The following is a 15,899-nucleotide window of genomic DNA, read 5'->3' on the forward strand; positions in this document are numbered from 1 at the left end:
CATCTCTGGGTCAGTCAATAGCAGTGGTCCCTCCAGACTTCTGTTCTCAAAAGCTGCTCTGAAATGGGATGCTCCTGGCTGAAATATTGGGCCCAAAACTGCCTGGGCTGAGGTCACCCTGCACTAAACTAAAATGGGAGATGCACACACACAGCCAGGGAGCTGTGAGCAGCACAAGAGCTCTGCCTCCCCTTTGGTGCCAGAACAGTCTCCGTGTTGCTATGAAAATGTCCTTATGGAAAACATTCTGCTTATAACTGAAGTCTCATTTATGTCTGCCCAAGACCTGCTCTTGGGCTGAACTTTATTTTCTCAGCAAATGAAGTTTCTTGGTCCTTGATGAAGGAAGGGGAATAAGTGCTGGTAGCCAGGAGCCAGGAGGGTTCTGGCAGAGGTGATGGTTTGCTCACAGGAGCAGTGTAGGGTTGAGTGGGGCAGTTGGTAGCGCAGCTCTCTTGGACTGTCTTAGCTTGTGAGCCCTCTAAGAGTGAACCTCCAGGGGGGCCACAGCCCCCGTTATTCCAAGCTTCAGACTGCTGCCTCTGTGTGTGTGCTTCCACAGACCCCTCCAGTCGCCTCTTAACCTGGTCTAAGGTCTTGGGTGATCTGCACTGTTCCTCTGCTTGGCAAGCTCTGCACACAGGGGGAGGGCTTATTAATGTGGGTTTTTACATAGATAAATGTGGTTGTGGAGTACTGTTGACACATGGAAATGTTGGTGGATGCTTAGAGAGGAATCAGCTGCTTTGTGATAGCTCTGTGCCGGTGCCTCCGTTTGAATGTCTTTACAAAACCCAGTTGTTGCAAAGGATGTAAAAGAAGGGATGCATATTTCTGTGGCTTAAAGAGAAGAAAAAACAACCCCCAAAACACCCCCACCTCTTCCTTAGTAAAAGTTTTGCTCACATCGGAAACAAAGGCTTCAGCATTTGCTTGTCAGAGCTAATAAAGTTTGCTTGGATCTTAATTTTTCTGCTTGATTTCACAAAGTAATTGAAACTTCCTTTTTGCTGCAAGCTCTTTCTTTTTTTCCAGTATTCTTAAAAGAACATCTCTTGGTCAGTGAGCTGATGGAATTTTGCTCACAAGGCAGGCACGGTTTGAGCACACGGAGCCACTGGTCAAAGTTTATAGGACAAATCACCTGCAAGTCGTTCTTCCCAAGTTGAAAACCACCTAGACCAAATAAACCTTGAACTAGGGGTTTTATAGGAGCTTTTGAGCATGTAAGGGAAGCTTTTGTAATGGCAGTGATCTGATAAAAACCTTAAAAACCAGGGTTCCCATAAAGAAAATGGTGGTTCCACTTAAGGTGATAAACCCCACATCTGGTAATCTTTGCTTGCTACCTCCTGATGACCTGTGAAGCAGCAAATAGTCCCTGCTCCATGGGAGAGGATGCCAAATTGCTGCTGCCATACCCTTGTTATGGGGAGGGGAGTTTAGACCAAAAGAAGTTAATTTGAGAGCAAAACCATCAGCTTTTGAAGACGGAGCATCCTCCAGCTCCCATGTGGAATCGCATGACTATAGTGTCCTGCTGCCTGCCTCCCGGCCGGCGCGACACGGGGAGTTTCAGAGGTTAGGATAAGGAGGGGCCAGGGTAATTGAAAGCAAACAAACAGCGAAGACAGAAAAAGGAACATAAACCAGCAAACGCAAAGCCGCAAATGGAAAACAGGCTTTGCAGATTGATCCGTTCGGATTTGTTTATTTCAAGTCCCCAAAGCTCGCATCGTCGCTCTTTCGGGGCGTCTCTCAAACTTGGCAATATGTTCACCATGTGTTTTCGGGTCAGATCTGCTAAGAAAGACCCTGGGGTTTTGTGTGGTGGTGTTGACTTAAACTTTAAATGGAAAGGAGGGTGTCAGGCTCCGAAAACTCATTTGTAGCCTTGATGTGTAGGTGCTGCTCTTGAGAGAATCATGCTCCGGCACACTTTGGTTTTGTGGCAGGTTTGCACTGAGAGTGCTGAGCGTTAAGACATGGCACCAGTTGCTTTTTTCCTTGTGTCCCTGATGGAGAGAGGTTTAGGAATACTGATGCACAGTGGAGACCTGGTTTTACTTCTGCTTTTCAGGGTGTTTTGGGCTAGAAGGTGCTTCCTGCCTTCAGTCGCAGACCAAAAGTGCAGCTGTAATATAGAGAGGTTTTACAGATTTGGCTTAAACACCCCCCAAATCCCCCCAGACGGAGGAATTGCAGCCTATTAACTGTTGGCCATTAATGAATCGGGTCTAAATGCCTTGATTGTGCCTGCGCTTTCTAAGCTGAAGCATTTGCATAATACGAGTATGGCAAGAATGCCTCCCAAGCACAAGCAATTCGCCGCGCCTCTCCAGGAAGGAGTAAGTACATTTTGGGCTGCGCCGATACCATCTCGTGCCTTGGTGCTATCAAAGCGGGTGGAAGCTCCCCACTGCTCTGGCAGCCTGGCTCTGCTGTTTTTTCACATCCAGGCGTGTTGTTTATCTTTAACCAAGGCTTGGATAAACTTCCAAAGTAAATGAATGCAGCCGTCCAACTCGGTGTGCTTTGGCGGAGCTTTTCTGCAGTGACTCAAGCGTTATAAATATGAAAGTAGCTAGACTTCAAACGTTGCTTTTGGACCAGGTTTTCCTCGTTGTCTCCTGAAGCAAAGGGAGCTTTTCCTTGAAGAAAACCTTTAAGTTGTGCCATTTAGCCCCCCTCCTCCTTTCTCTTTTCATCTGCACCCTCCCTTCACGTCTGCCTTCCTGATTAAGAACTAATCAGTGAAGATAGATTAGCCCGGGAGCATTGCAGCCCTTGGGACCGGTGCAGCTCCGGCGGGTCAGGAGCCGGGAGGCACCGTGGGGTCACCATCACCATCGAGGAGGAGGAGGCTGAGCGCTTGAGTGCACGGAGGAATGCGGTAACGGGATTTAAAGGAAACCTACAGAACTAACGAGGATTAAGGCTAATTGTCCTGCGAGGGGCGGCAGGATGTGACCACGTGGGGAAGGACTCTGTTCGGCAAGGGGCAGGTCTGGTAGTTAGGGTCTGCTCATGGAGGACTTGGGTAGGTTTTGGGTGGTTCAAAAGTGGAAAATTGTGTATTGGAAAGGGATGCGGGGGGAGTCAAGGTCTTCCTTAAAGACTTGGAGGGTGGGAAACATCCTATAAATGAGTGATTCTTGCTATGGCTGGGCTCTGGTTTTGCTGGCGTTGCACAACTGTTGCTTTGTGCAGGGAGCTGACATCCCCCAACTGCTGGATGCTCATCCTGGGGCTGGTCTGAGGCCGCTTACTGAAGGGCTTTGCATGCCTGTGAGTTTGCTTTGACAAATGGGGTGATGCTGTCGGAGGTGTGTTGGGGACCTTGCTGATTACTTGGGTCTTGCAGAAAGGCCTCAGGTATCCCTTGGCTTGAATAAGGGGGGATTTGGGGAGAGAAGGCCCTCAGGGTTGGTCCTCAGCAAGCCTACTGGGCAGGGTCATGGGCTGCATTGGCCCTTGTGGATGGGACACCTGCCCAAGCAACCTCATTCTTGCTTGGCCCTCCAGTTTTAGCCCTTCCTGATGGAAGCGGTCCAAAGCTCATCCTTTTCTGTCTTGTGAGGTGCCTTTGGGGATGTGCAGCAGCAGGGGAGGGTGCCCATTTCCTGGCATGAGCCGACTGTTAGGTTACAGCTGGACTTTGCTACACCTGAACCCTGAAACCTTTACATCTTCCTGTATGTACTTACAACAGCCAGAAGTTGTAACTCCTGCCCCCAAGAAAACGCAGGCGAGCAACGTTCTTGCAAATCGAGGAGATAAGAGTTTTCTTCCTCATTACAGAGCTTGGGCTCGTTTTTGCTCCCCATTAGCAGGATTCCCAGGGATCGGTGGCCAGTGGCACATGGGGTGGCAGGAGGAAGGAGTCTTTGCTCTGGTCCAAAGTCCAGGCTGCCTTTGCCGGTTGGGAAATAAGCCCTGCTATTGGCAGCTGCTTGGAGCGAGGGATGCACATGGGAGCAAAAGGAGACCTGTCCATGTCACCTAGGAGGACATGGGTGTCCCTGCGCGGTGCTGGCTCTCTGCTGAGCCCCTGCACGCTGCTCACTGTCCTCCCTGCCCAAAACCACCCAATGCAGGGTAAAGGAGTGCATCCCTATGGATCAAATACAGCATCCGGCTACTTTCCAGTACCTATTTTGGGTCCCTCCATAGAGAATTAATCTCTGGGGAAGTTAATTAACATCTCTCTTGTGTTCCAGTTTATAGATTAGATTATTGTTTGTATAAAGCCTGAGCTATGTTTTTTAATTTTATTATGAGTCAAAAACAGGAAATTGTGGCTGAATTTCATGAGCTTTGTTTCTTATTGAAGGAATTGAAAACATCTTTAGCTTTTGGGGCTTTGTTAAATGTTTGCTTGGGTCGTAGCTGCCGGTTCACATGGGTTTAGTACTCCTATTCCTGCTGGTGCTCTTAGAGAACGTGGCAATGGAAGCGTTGCTTTGCGAGGTGGTGCATGCTTGGTTTGGGTTTTGCAAGAAGGAAAAGTTCCCTTCTGTTAAGTCCCTGGTAGCTGGCGAGGTGGGAAAGGTGAGGTATTTGGGGACATTGAGCACACGGCCACTGCAGCACCGCCTTGGGACGGGGGTCCTTGCCATTCGGGAGGGTTGTCTCAGCTGGGGAGATCATAGAACCCCAGCCTGGTTTGGGTTGGAAGGGACCTTAAAGCTCACCCAGCTCCAAGGACCCCTTCCACTAAAGCCTATGTCTGTGCTTGGGATTGCCCTGACCTGCTTCAGGACCTTTTACTTGGCCATGTTGGGCTTTATGAGCTTTGCCAGTAGATGACCGCTCTGCTGGCAAAAGGCTGTAAGCCTGGGTGCGTGTCACAAGAAACCTCTGTGTGTGTCTGAAACGTGGTTTTGTGCATTGAGGCTGGAATTGGCTGTGTTTGAAAAGGGGAAAAAAAACACCACTGGAAAAGCCGTTGCGAGCCGTGTATCCTGCTTCGCCTGTGTGTGGTGTGAGCATCCCAGGTGGACAGTCCCTCCCCGAAGGAGAAGGAGCGAAAATGGAGGGAGAAAATGTGGTTAAGAAGGAAAAGTACTGCAGTTTGAATGGCAGTGTTTGTGGTGGAATCCGGTTTGGTTAAAAGCGGCTTTTTGGGCAAATAGCCCGAAAGTTTATGGAAAAAAACCCACCAAACCCCAACCAGGCAGATTTTTGGCTTTGTTTTGCCTTCTTCAGGGGGAATTTGAGGAAAAAAATGAGAAGTCTCATAAAGAAAGTAACTGTCTCCCAGCCAGATCTGTTCTGTTTACTGTTCCTTGTGCTCGAGGCTTCGCTAATTCTCTGTGTGCTGTTCCCAGTGGATTCTCTTTGCCTCCTCCTAACTGCATGAGGTTATACTTGGTGGCGTGTTTTTGGGGGGGCTATCCCTGTAAAATCTGTTGGGCAGTTTCTGAGGGATTCTGATCACTGGCTCTGTGCAGGCTTGGGGGCTTTTTTAATCATAGCCTTTATTTTTACCTTTCTGTATGCCCAAAATTGCTGGCAGCATTGGGCTTTCCGGCTGCTCTTTGGTGGCTGATGGAGGGACAGGGGCACTGCCTGTCCTCGCTGTCCCGGAGATGGGTCATTTGTGCGCCTTGTGTTATCCATCCTCCTCACCAGAGGAGTGGAAAAACCCCAAGCTACTCTTCAGCATAACTTGTCTGTTGTGTAACACCTCTTACATCGGGCATATAGGCAGAGACATGTTATGAAAACTGTTTCATGCCTCAAGAATTTGATGATAATAAAGAGCATTTGCATTTCCGACGTTCTCACTCAGCAGTGTCAAGTAGGGGGGGTTGGTTTTGTGTTTTAATGAAGAAACAACTCTTGGTTTTCATTAAAGCTTTGTGTCTTAGATAGAGCCAGGGAGGATCCTCTACTTAACCAGAGCTATTTTAGTCTTCAGGTTTGCATAAATAATAAGTTTAATTGTGTAGTATTATTATTTTTCCCTCACCTTATTTGTATATTCAGGTCTTTGTGTGGTTGGGCTCGCTTTTGATGTTTGCAGAAGTGCATTATCTTCATCTGTCTGGTTTGTGTTTGGTGTGCCACTAATTGACTCAATATCCTGTTTGTTGGAATGAAAGCATGTTCTATTATGGCATATTTTTCCTGGGTGTAAAACCTCACAGTTTTCGGGCCACCCTGTTGGGAAGGAAATTGTTGGTTGTGCTGTGGAAGCGAAGCAGTGATGGTATTTTTCCTCAGGTGAGCAGGGTTTTAACTTGTAAATGAACTCTTAAAAACCCAACTGAAGGTGAGATCCTGCATCCTCCTTGCTTGGACATCACCTGCAAAGGGCTCAGATGGGCTGTAGAGGGTTTTTGGGGTTGGTCATTGGGGGTCTCCACATGAACCTTCTTGTTGCCACAACCACAATGGGAGAGGAGGGGACCTTGGCTGACCAGTGATGCTCCTCCAGGGTGCTGCAGCGAGCAGAGACAGGCCTTTGTCTTTCATTTTCAGGTGAAGAGCTGCATTAGGAGCATAGGAAGGGCCTTCCTGGTCTGCCCCTGCCCTGGAGGGATATCCCAAAATCACTCTGCTCAGCCTCGACGGGTGGGATTTGCCTGGACTTGGTCCTTCAGGGACCTGGTTCTGTCATCAGCTCGAAGACGAGCTTTGTGGTAGGAATTTGGACTTGAGCGGGGGGAAGGCAGGAGCCCTCTTTGTGTCCTAAGTTGCTCTTTCCAGTAGAAAATTAAGGTTCCTAATGTGAGTTTAGCTTAATGTACACACATGGATATAAATCTCTCTTGTTCTCTTAAGTCCCTGACTCTCTTGGCAGTAAATTTGGGAACCCGAAGCTGTCAACAAAGCAAAACGGAAAACTAGAAGCCAGACAGACCTTGGTTGTGTACGGTATTTTAAGTAACTGTAGGTGCACGCCATGGAAATAATTAGGATTATTTGTTGTGTTGAAGGGAGGTATGTCACTGAGGTATTGTGCGCGCTGGCATTCCCTGCGCCTGCAAGATGGATTAGCAGCTGAGTTAACAGACGCAGTAAAGCTCGGCTGAAAATAGTTCACTGTTGTTAAGCGTAGGTGAAAGGACTTTGGTTTGGGTATCAAAGAGTGTGTTTTGACTGCTTGACAGGTTTGGAGGGGGGGAAAAAGGGAATTTCAGTATATATGCTTGCTCCGTGAGTCTGGGGAGGCTTTCTGTGCCATTAGAGTAATCAGCAAAGAGCTGAAACGTGCATAGATTAATAACCCAAGTGGAAGCGCAGGGGAAACAAGTGGCTTTAACATTAATAAGGCAAATAAACCATTTCTATAAAATGGCTGCTAATTGAGTGGGCTGTTAAATATGCTGCACGCTGGCACATGCTGCCAGATTGTGGTACTTCCATAACCCTACCAGTCAGCTCTGGGAGCTGAGTGCACGTGTGGACATCTTCTGGCTTAAAAAATCCTGGGTGCTTGGAGAAAAGGGATGCGGGTGGGGGTGAGCATCCTTGATGGGTGAATCGAGGAGCAGGTCTTCCATGGCTGTGGAAGGGCTGGAGCTGCTGTGCCAGGCTGGAAGGCGATGCTGGCTGCTGACTTCCACGACGAGGACCTGGGTTTGGGTATGTGGGGTGCTCTTTTGGTGCTTTTTGGGTTTGAGAGCACAATGGTAATGGAAGATATTGGAGGAGGGAAGAAAGGAAAGCTGGCTCAGGTTGTGTCATGGTGGCCTTCAGGTTTGGAAATGATTTGCATTGAAAATGGGGTACGTTATTTTGTGTCTGATGGGGATGGATTTAGGGAGGATGCTGCACAAAGCAATTCTTCTGGAAACATGCAGTAGAAAGATTGCTTTGGTCTGGGAATGCCACCGTGTGCTTGGCAGCATTGAGGAAGATACAGCTCCGAATGTCCCAGCCTGGTTTGACCTGCTCTGACCAGAGGGTACCAGCAGCACTGCATCATTTGCAGGATGTTTGCTTAGAAACATCCCACTCTGCTCTTGGTGGGTGCATCACCTCTGTTAGCAGAACCTTAATGCTGTTTTACGTCCCTTCCTTCCTAGCATGCTGGGCTAAAAAGCACTCCTTGAGGCAGTGTGCACGTGTGACAACTGGGGAGGAGGCAGTAGGGTCGCTTTGGATGTGTGGTGTACACCAGAGCAGGGTTATTTTTCTCCCTTTGGCATTTGCAGCTTAGTCTCATGTCATATGAAAAGATGCATGTGCTGAGGCACTCGCTATCTGCATTTTTATAGTGCTCTTCATTAGCAGGTATGCTTCTCTTCTACAAGCAACGTAAGGAGTGGTTAGGGAGACCCAGCCTTGCCTGGGGGACAGGGGCTGTTATGTTTGTGCTGATGATCTGTAGGGTTACAGCAGCACCGAGCTCACAGTCCATTCCCAGAGATGCTGAGCATGCTCAGCTCCTTTTGTAGCCAGGAAAACTGAGCTGGTTTTGGTATTTTGGGTGTAATTAAAGGTGATCGGATTGGGTGGATGGTTCAGCAGCCTTGTCTGTCTCGATGACTCTGCTGGAGTCAATCACAAGCTCACGCTTCCCTTTCTTCTTCTCACCCCTTGTTAATGTGGGGCTGGAGCAGTGGAGCTGTGCTCAGGGGTGATGCTAGTGTTTCTTGTCATCTTTGTTGGGGGTTTTGTAAAGCCTCGGTAGCATGTCAATTATATATGATGGGTGGAAGCCTAATATTCTGTGATAATTAGAAGGCAAGTCTAGTGTGAAATCGGATTAGAGCCCAGCATTACAGTCCAGGATTCCTTTGGTAGTTGGTTCAGAGGAAGTCATAAAACTCTTAAAGATGACACAAGCCCATGTGTTCTATAGGGAAGAGGCAGAGAACAAGGCTGAAATGGTGGTGCTGGTCCCTTCCTGCTCCTCCATCAGCCCAGCTTACCCAGGCTGTTAACTCACATGGGAGCCCAGTCCAGCAGTGACATCTCGGATGATAAACAACTTTTGGCTTGGTTACCAAGCTGCAGTGAAGGGCTAGACTGTGTAAAGGAGTCTAACCCCTGCCTCCCAGTAAAGAACTCCTGCTATTTTGCAGCTGGGTATATATAGGTGTGTATACAGGTATATATAGGTATATACACTAAAATATCAACTTGGCCAAAGCAGGCTGGGAAGCCACATTAGACATCCAGAAACAACATCTGAAAAGGTGCTGACTCGATGAGAACTTGGTTTCTGACACACTGCAAAACAGTTACTTGATTGGGAGGAAACCCTGTGTGCCCGGAGCCTGCTAAAAGCAGTGCTTCTGTAATGGCTTAAATCATTATTTTGCAAGATTACCTTTCTGAGCGCATTTCCTTGGCTGTACCGATGGCAGCACTGTGTACCATTGCATTTCTACCTTTAAACCTCCACCTCCGCTCCCCAGAGGTGTGCTGTTAACTGGCCAGGCTTCTCCTGTCATTTTGGTCCCTCCTTTTTCTCCCTGTGTTCATCTGTAGTGTAAAATAGAGGAAAAGGCTTGCTGCAACAGGCCATGGGAACGATCTGCTGCAAATCCGTGGCAAGCTGCAGCCATGGTATGCGTATGTGGTAGATGCTTGGAGTCGTTCTCTGCTACTTAAGCTCTTTTTGCCATGCAGCCTCTGATGTGATGATTGCACACCCTGCCAAACAATTCAATAAGAAGCCTAACTTGAAAGGAAGCTGCGGCAGGGTTGTATTTTTGCTGTGCTCACATGGTGATAAATTACAAAAGCTGATGAGTCTTTAACACTCAACAGTAGATGAAGAGCTGCCTTCTATGGGCATTGTTTGATGAGTTTTAACTCGGGAAATAATTGTTGCCGAATGTGTCCTTGACAGCGAGCGTGCACCAGGAGGGTTCTTTACATAATGTACATAAGCATTAGGGCTCTGTTTCAGTGGAACTAAATAACCTGGTTTTCACTCCTTTTCCATAGAGGAGTTGACTGGAAAGATGAAGAACGTTGTCTTTGGTCTTGGCTCTGGATCAGTGTTTTCTGTGTGTGACTGCTCCGTGCTCACGTGGACCATTGGCAGCAGCTGCTTCACGGCTTTCATTCCCCTGCAGACCGTGGTTGTAGCACTTTGTGTTTTGAAGCTGTCTGGGGTCTGTTCTTGGAGGCATAAGCAGTTCCCAACACCACAGCCGCTCACCGCAGGGGCAGGTGATGGATCCATCACCCGGGCAGGCGATGGGATGGTGTGTTGCTCTCCCTGCAAACTCAGGCGTGGGGCAAGTCCTGTGGATGGATGCTGACCAGATGAGCTCTGTTAACTGATGCACAACAAAGGCTAGACATGACTTCTCACAAGCTGTGTCAGTGCCTGTTGCCCTGCTAAAGTGAGGATATGTTCTCAGGGATGTGGAGGTGCTAAGGACAACCCTTCCCGTGGGAAAACTGGAGCCCCCAGTGTCTTTGAGTGACTTTCCATTGATGTCTCCTACTGTGGCATAAGAAAACTGTAAGAAAAGCAGCCCATAGCCCTAAACATTCTGGTTTTTAACACCGGGTAGCACAGTGCATCTTCTATGATTAGCACTGAGTAGCCGGAGCTCCTGGGCTCCAGACAGAGCTAATTCTTGGTCACGAGCCAAGACCACATAGTGCTGACATGACTGAGAAATATCTTCCATAATTAGATTGCTTGGTCATTCATTTTTGAATTTCTGAGTTGCATTTTGGAGCATAATTTCTTAATGATCAACCAAATGGGATCTGTGCAAGCTTGATTTACTATCAGTAGTGCTCTCTTGGCTTGGCTTTGCATGTGTGTCCTGGGGAGGCACCGTGCAAATCAGGGAGGAGGGGGATCAAAGAGAAAGGATTTTGTTTGTAACATTAGGTGCCTGGTAACTTTAGTTTAATGGTATAAATAGATATAAAACTGTAATTGTATTTGTGAAGTGCATGGGGCTTTTGTCTTTTTCGCCATAAATAAGTGGAGTAGTTGTTAAAAACAATTGTTTCGGGGAGCCCAGGGCATCTGTGAAGAACTTGAGAAGTTGCCAGTGTAATAAGTGTAACGTGCTATCAGTAGGTTTGAATTTGCCAAGTAGGGTAGAGGCTTACCACTCCAACACAAAAGAATGGGAAGTATGCGAGTTTAACCATCAAAGGCAGGCGTAATTCATGGCAATAGGACTGAGTCTGTAAAATGTATTTCCAGCATACTCCCCCCATAAGAAACACAGGAAAAAATCAACCCCAAACCACGACAAGAGCTTTGAAACGGAATTATTTTGACACCTCAAAACTAGCTGGCATTCTAGCTGAAGTTATGACTCCACTGCTCTTCATTTCCCATTGTGTCAAAGAGCCGTAGTCCTGTATTGAACTAAAGCTGTGGTGCTTGGGCATTTTCCCTTTGTAATGCTTGCTAGTAAGGCAGGCTCACTCCGGGTATATTCCAGGAGGGATTTGGTGGTCAGGCTCTGAAAATCTGCCTCTTCCTCTCTTAATGCTGTGTCAAGCTAAATGGAGCCACATCCCTCCATGCTGCTCCCCTTAATGCTGTGCATTTGCTTCTGGAGGTGCTCCTCTGAGGTGGAAAGGAATAGTATCCGTGGGAGGAAAATGTATCCGTAAGGAGATGGTGAGCTTTTTCTGTGTTTTCTGAAGGCTGTGCCCAAGTGGTGCTGTTTCCTGTAACAGACCCTGAGCTTTCTGTAACTCAAGAGCAGCGGATGGTCTTGTGCAATAAATTAGCTGTGGCAGAGTTATCTGTCGGTCAAGGTCTCTGTAACACAAGGGAAAACAAGCCAACCCCATAGCACAAGAGGAAAATAGATTTAGGAGGAGAGGTTCTTAGGAATTCTATATATATTTATAGATATAACAGTATGCATAGCTCATTTTAAAATGGTCCTTAAGTGTTTGAAAGGAGCGATACCAATATTTCTGGGCTGGAAATCAAAGCAAAGTGATGCAGAAGTTCAGTAGCTGGGTAAATGATGTTGGTATGAGGTCTGGCACAAGGCAGGCAGAGAAGCAACTGTTAGGCATGGGTAGGCTTTGATTTGCACTGTGCAAACCCAGCTTTTGTTTCTCTAAACCCACTTTGGATGCTCTTTAGTAAGCGCACGGTTCACAGCTCTGTTGAGAAGAGGTGGTTCGCTTTGCGTTTGCCATGAGTCCTTGAATCTTGGTGGTGGTTGTTGGTGGCTTTCAGGGTGTGAGCAGGTAGGGAAGAGCCTTTGCTCCTCCATCTGCTTTCTCGGGATGGAGGATAAGGTTTGGCAGCGGGGTGTGAAACTGGGAGAGAAGGCAGCAGCTTACATGTAGGCTGTGTCGTCTAAAATACCATCTGACTTGGAAGGACGAGTTTCTCATGTTAACTGCTTGTTTTGATTGGATCTTCAGAGTTGACAAAGATTTGCACAGTTTGCCCAAGACTGAACCAGTTTAGTGTCAGCCCACGGTGGTGCCGCTGCTTTGTGGGACCTGCCAGAGAAGCTGGAGCCGAGGATTGCAATGGGAAGAGTTTATCTCGGCCCACCAAACTCGACGGCAGCATTTTGTTGGTGGTGCTAGAAGCAGCTTCATCCCACACTGCAGCGAGATGCTTTAAAAGCAAATGATGTGGGGCCAGATCCTGTGTCCAGATTGCCTGTGAAAGTTTGAAACGGAGCTATGGTAGATAATTGAACCACTTGATGACGGCTCTGACCAAGCCATCTTGGGCCAGGTAACTCTTAGGACAGAATCATCCTTCAGGGTAGAAGGAAACTTCTTTGAAATTTCCAAAACCAACCCCCTGGTTTCATGCAGGATGATGACAGAAAACTGTCAAATTGGGAGCTGGGAAAGATAATGCTGTAGCATTAATGAGCTGTAGCATAAACCAAGTGTATTTTAGTATCGGTGATAACTGTGCTTCTGAGAGATGACTCCTCCTGTGGTAACTGGAGGTGAAGAAGAAAGGATTTACCTGTACAAAAAAAGCTGCTGGCATTGATACTGTGTTGTGTGTGAACTGAGTGAATTGGAAGTAATTAAAATACTCAGCAAAAATTTCCTGGTAGATAGCGAAGAATATACAGATCAATTTGCTGGATCTTCAAATTATACTGTGCGAGATGAGTATGTGTTTATTCCATTTATTAACTGAATAAATAGGAGGCCACTTTTTAATGTTCTTGCAGAAAGACCAGGTCTTATTTACGTGTGTTGCTATAAAGTTCTACAGGACCAGGTTTTGATATGCCCAGTGCAGCGCTCGCAGTGAGGGGAGGTCTCCTTGGAAGGGGATGGTGCTGTGGGTCCTCGCTCCCCGTGCCTCACAAGCTGACCTCTTTGCATAGAGAATCCTTCTAATTTGGGGTCTTTTCTTCCCTGCTTTTCAGGTGACCATTTGAAAGTTTGCTCACAAGGCTACACGTGCTGCTCCCAGGAGATGGAGGAGAAGTACAGCCAGCAGAGTAAACACGACTTCAGGAACGCCGTTGTGGAGCTTAGCAATCACCTACAAACCATGTTCAGTTCCCGCTACAAGAAGTTTGATGGTGAGTGCGGAGACCTTGAACTTGCTTTCCTTGGGATCAGATGTAAGAAAACCCTCATCCTGTTGTTGCCTGTGCAGTTGTTCTGCTCTGCCTCCCGTTCGCTGGGAAAGTTCATGACTCGTGGCTCGGAGGGCAGAGCCTGCCTTGTTTTGCAATCCCATGAGAGAGAAGTATTTGCTGATTATGGCTCTTTGTTTCCCAAAGATCTTTCCTTCTGATTAATCGCTTGAAAAACCATTTTGCTCTTAATACAAGCTCGCAGTGAGTTTTGTTGGTACATCCCCGCAGTGTGTGTAATTGTAACGTGCACATCTCCGGCCCCAGTCCGCAAAAATGCTGATCTTCCCCAGCATGTTATGAACCAGCAGGATTTGTATCCATCTCACATAGCCTTTGGGGCTCAGCAGAGCAGCAGATTAAGTACAGAGCTGGTTTTGTGAGGAGGCCAAGGGTTCAAGTGTGATGCAGGGTCAGAAGAATTATGAACAAAGTCTCTGCTGAGTTCCCATCCTTTGACTGGCATTTATTGCTGACTGATAAGCAAATGCCTGGTCCCAGTATTGTCCTCTGATCCACAGCAGTGTCCGGTCAGACCGGGTCTCCATAGGGCTTGTACCCATCTGAGGTCTGAGCAGCATCTCTTGGTTTCGCTGCTCAGCTCTTGGTTGTGGCAGTTCCCTTGGTGTCTCTGATCACTGCAGCCCCAGCACCTTGGCATGCCCCTGGAGGAGGAGCAGAGCATCAGGCTCCTGCCTGGGTTGTCCTCGTTGGCTGGGGGATGAGACACTGGCGCATGGTAATACCTGACAGGTCAGGTGGACTGGGTTGCTGAGATTGTTCTGCTCGTACATCATCATCGTTGTCTGGCAGTAGAGGGAGATGCCACCGCACAGCGTCTCTGGATGTTCTTTTCCCTCGTTCGGTCATTAGTTCAAGATGGATTTGCTATTAATATTGCAAAATCTGTGTCTTGAAACCTCCCAGAGACCCCCTCTACCTGACTGCAGCAGGTAGCAGCCTCTTTCTTTCAAAAGGGTAAGTGAAAAAGTCTCTGGGTATGAAATGGCAGTGAGTCACAGTGGAATGATGCAATCGTCTTGATAGCATCTAAATCTGCTAGCTAAATATTTCCCTCTTAACCTCTGTTGTCTCTACCTGCTGGTACACCAAAGGGGTGATAGAGAGAAAACCAAAGTGTCTAGACTTGCAAGCTTATTAAATGCAGAACAAGACACTTAATGAAATCCAGCCCATAGATAAGCCCTTTCAAAGAGACCAGAGGAGCAGCATCTGCTTCACCTTAAATGAACGACGGAGCTTTTTGAAATGCTGCCTTGAAAACAAAGCATGCGTGCAGGGTGCAGTGTCTTAGCAGCCCTGACGTGGTGCAGACCCACGGCGAGGTGTGGCTGCCTGTTTGTAGGGCGAGAGATGGCTGCAGGGCTGCGTTTTGTTTGCTGTCTGCCCCTCACAGCTTTCCCTGTGCTGGCCTTAGCCTCATCTTGGCCCTGGGAGTCCTTGGGAGGCAAATCCGGAAGGGGATGGTGTGATCCTATTCCCAGAAGCTGAATTTACTGGGCCCAGCCTGTCCCTGCAGGGTGTTTCTCTGCCCTGTACAAAAGTACTGAAGGAGAATTAACAACCTCCTCAACCTAATCCCAAAGCCTAATGGCTCCGTCTTTGAACGTTTGCTAATATCAGATCTGAATCTTCATTTGCTACAGACAAAGCTGATTTAGGGAGTTTTTAATCTTACCTGGGCTGGAAGCAGAGATTAACTGATTACTGTCCTCCATCATTTACCTCTTGGAAGACTGAATCACTCCTGCTTCTCTCCTTCCAGCCCAGTCACCTGGAGGCTGAAGGCACGCCTCCATCAGCAGCACTCATGCTGGTGGCTGGGCAGGTTGAGGAGCCTTCCCTCTGAGGTCAGACTCTTCCATAGCAGCTTTGGAGTGCCGAGCCCTGGGTAGTTGTGTTTGTTTAAGAGCCTGCTGTTGAGCGATCAGCTGCTTGTGGTGTGCTGTTTCCTTCCCTCGGTCCTGGTGGTTGGTCATCAGGTCAACCGCGATCGGTTCTGCCTTGCACGTTTGGGTTCTCCTTGTTGAATGTAATCCTTCCCACACTTCTTGGTGCAGCGTGCTCACACTGTGGGAAGGAGTGCATTGCAGCTGGGTAGAGGGGCTGAGCAGGCAAGACGAGTTATTGCAGACACCAAATTCTATTCCATGGACTGGTCACTCAGCAAGTGGGATGAGCACTCCTCTTGCAGGGTGACACATCCCTACGCTGCCAAGAGCCTCTGCAGGATGCAGCTCAAGCAGCAAACTGCATCCTCCAGCTCTTTGGAGGTGTTTGTTGTGGGTTCTCTGGCTGTTTATCTCTCAGCCTTGACCTTCAGGTCGAGAGGAGAGGCAAAACTGT

The 15,899-nt window shown here is 47.9% G+C and overlaps 1 protein-coding gene across 2 annotated transcripts in view; it reads left to right on the forward strand.

Annotated features, from left to right (window-relative positions):
- The window catches only part of GPC4 (glypican 4), a 65,506-nt gene that overhangs the window by 14,771 nt on the left and 34,836 nt on the right, over positions 1-15,899 (forward strand). For both annotated transcript variants that reach the window (XM_062612745.1, XM_062612746.1), the window contains exon 2: positions 13,317-13,475. In XM_062612745.1, coding sequence (XP_062468729.1) covers positions 13,317-13,475 — 159 coding nt within the window. The remainder of the gene's footprint in view (positions 1-13,316; positions 13,476-15,899) is intronic.

The sequence above is a fragment of the Pezoporus occidentalis genome, unplaced genomic scaffold, assembly GCF_034315485.1.
Source record: "Pezoporus occidentalis ecotype Australia unplaced genomic scaffold, CSIRO_AGI_Poc_V1 ctg161, whole genome shotgun sequence".
NCBI classification, from domain to species: Eukaryota; Metazoa; Chordata; class Aves; order Psittaciformes; family Psittacidae; genus Pezoporus; species Pezoporus occidentalis.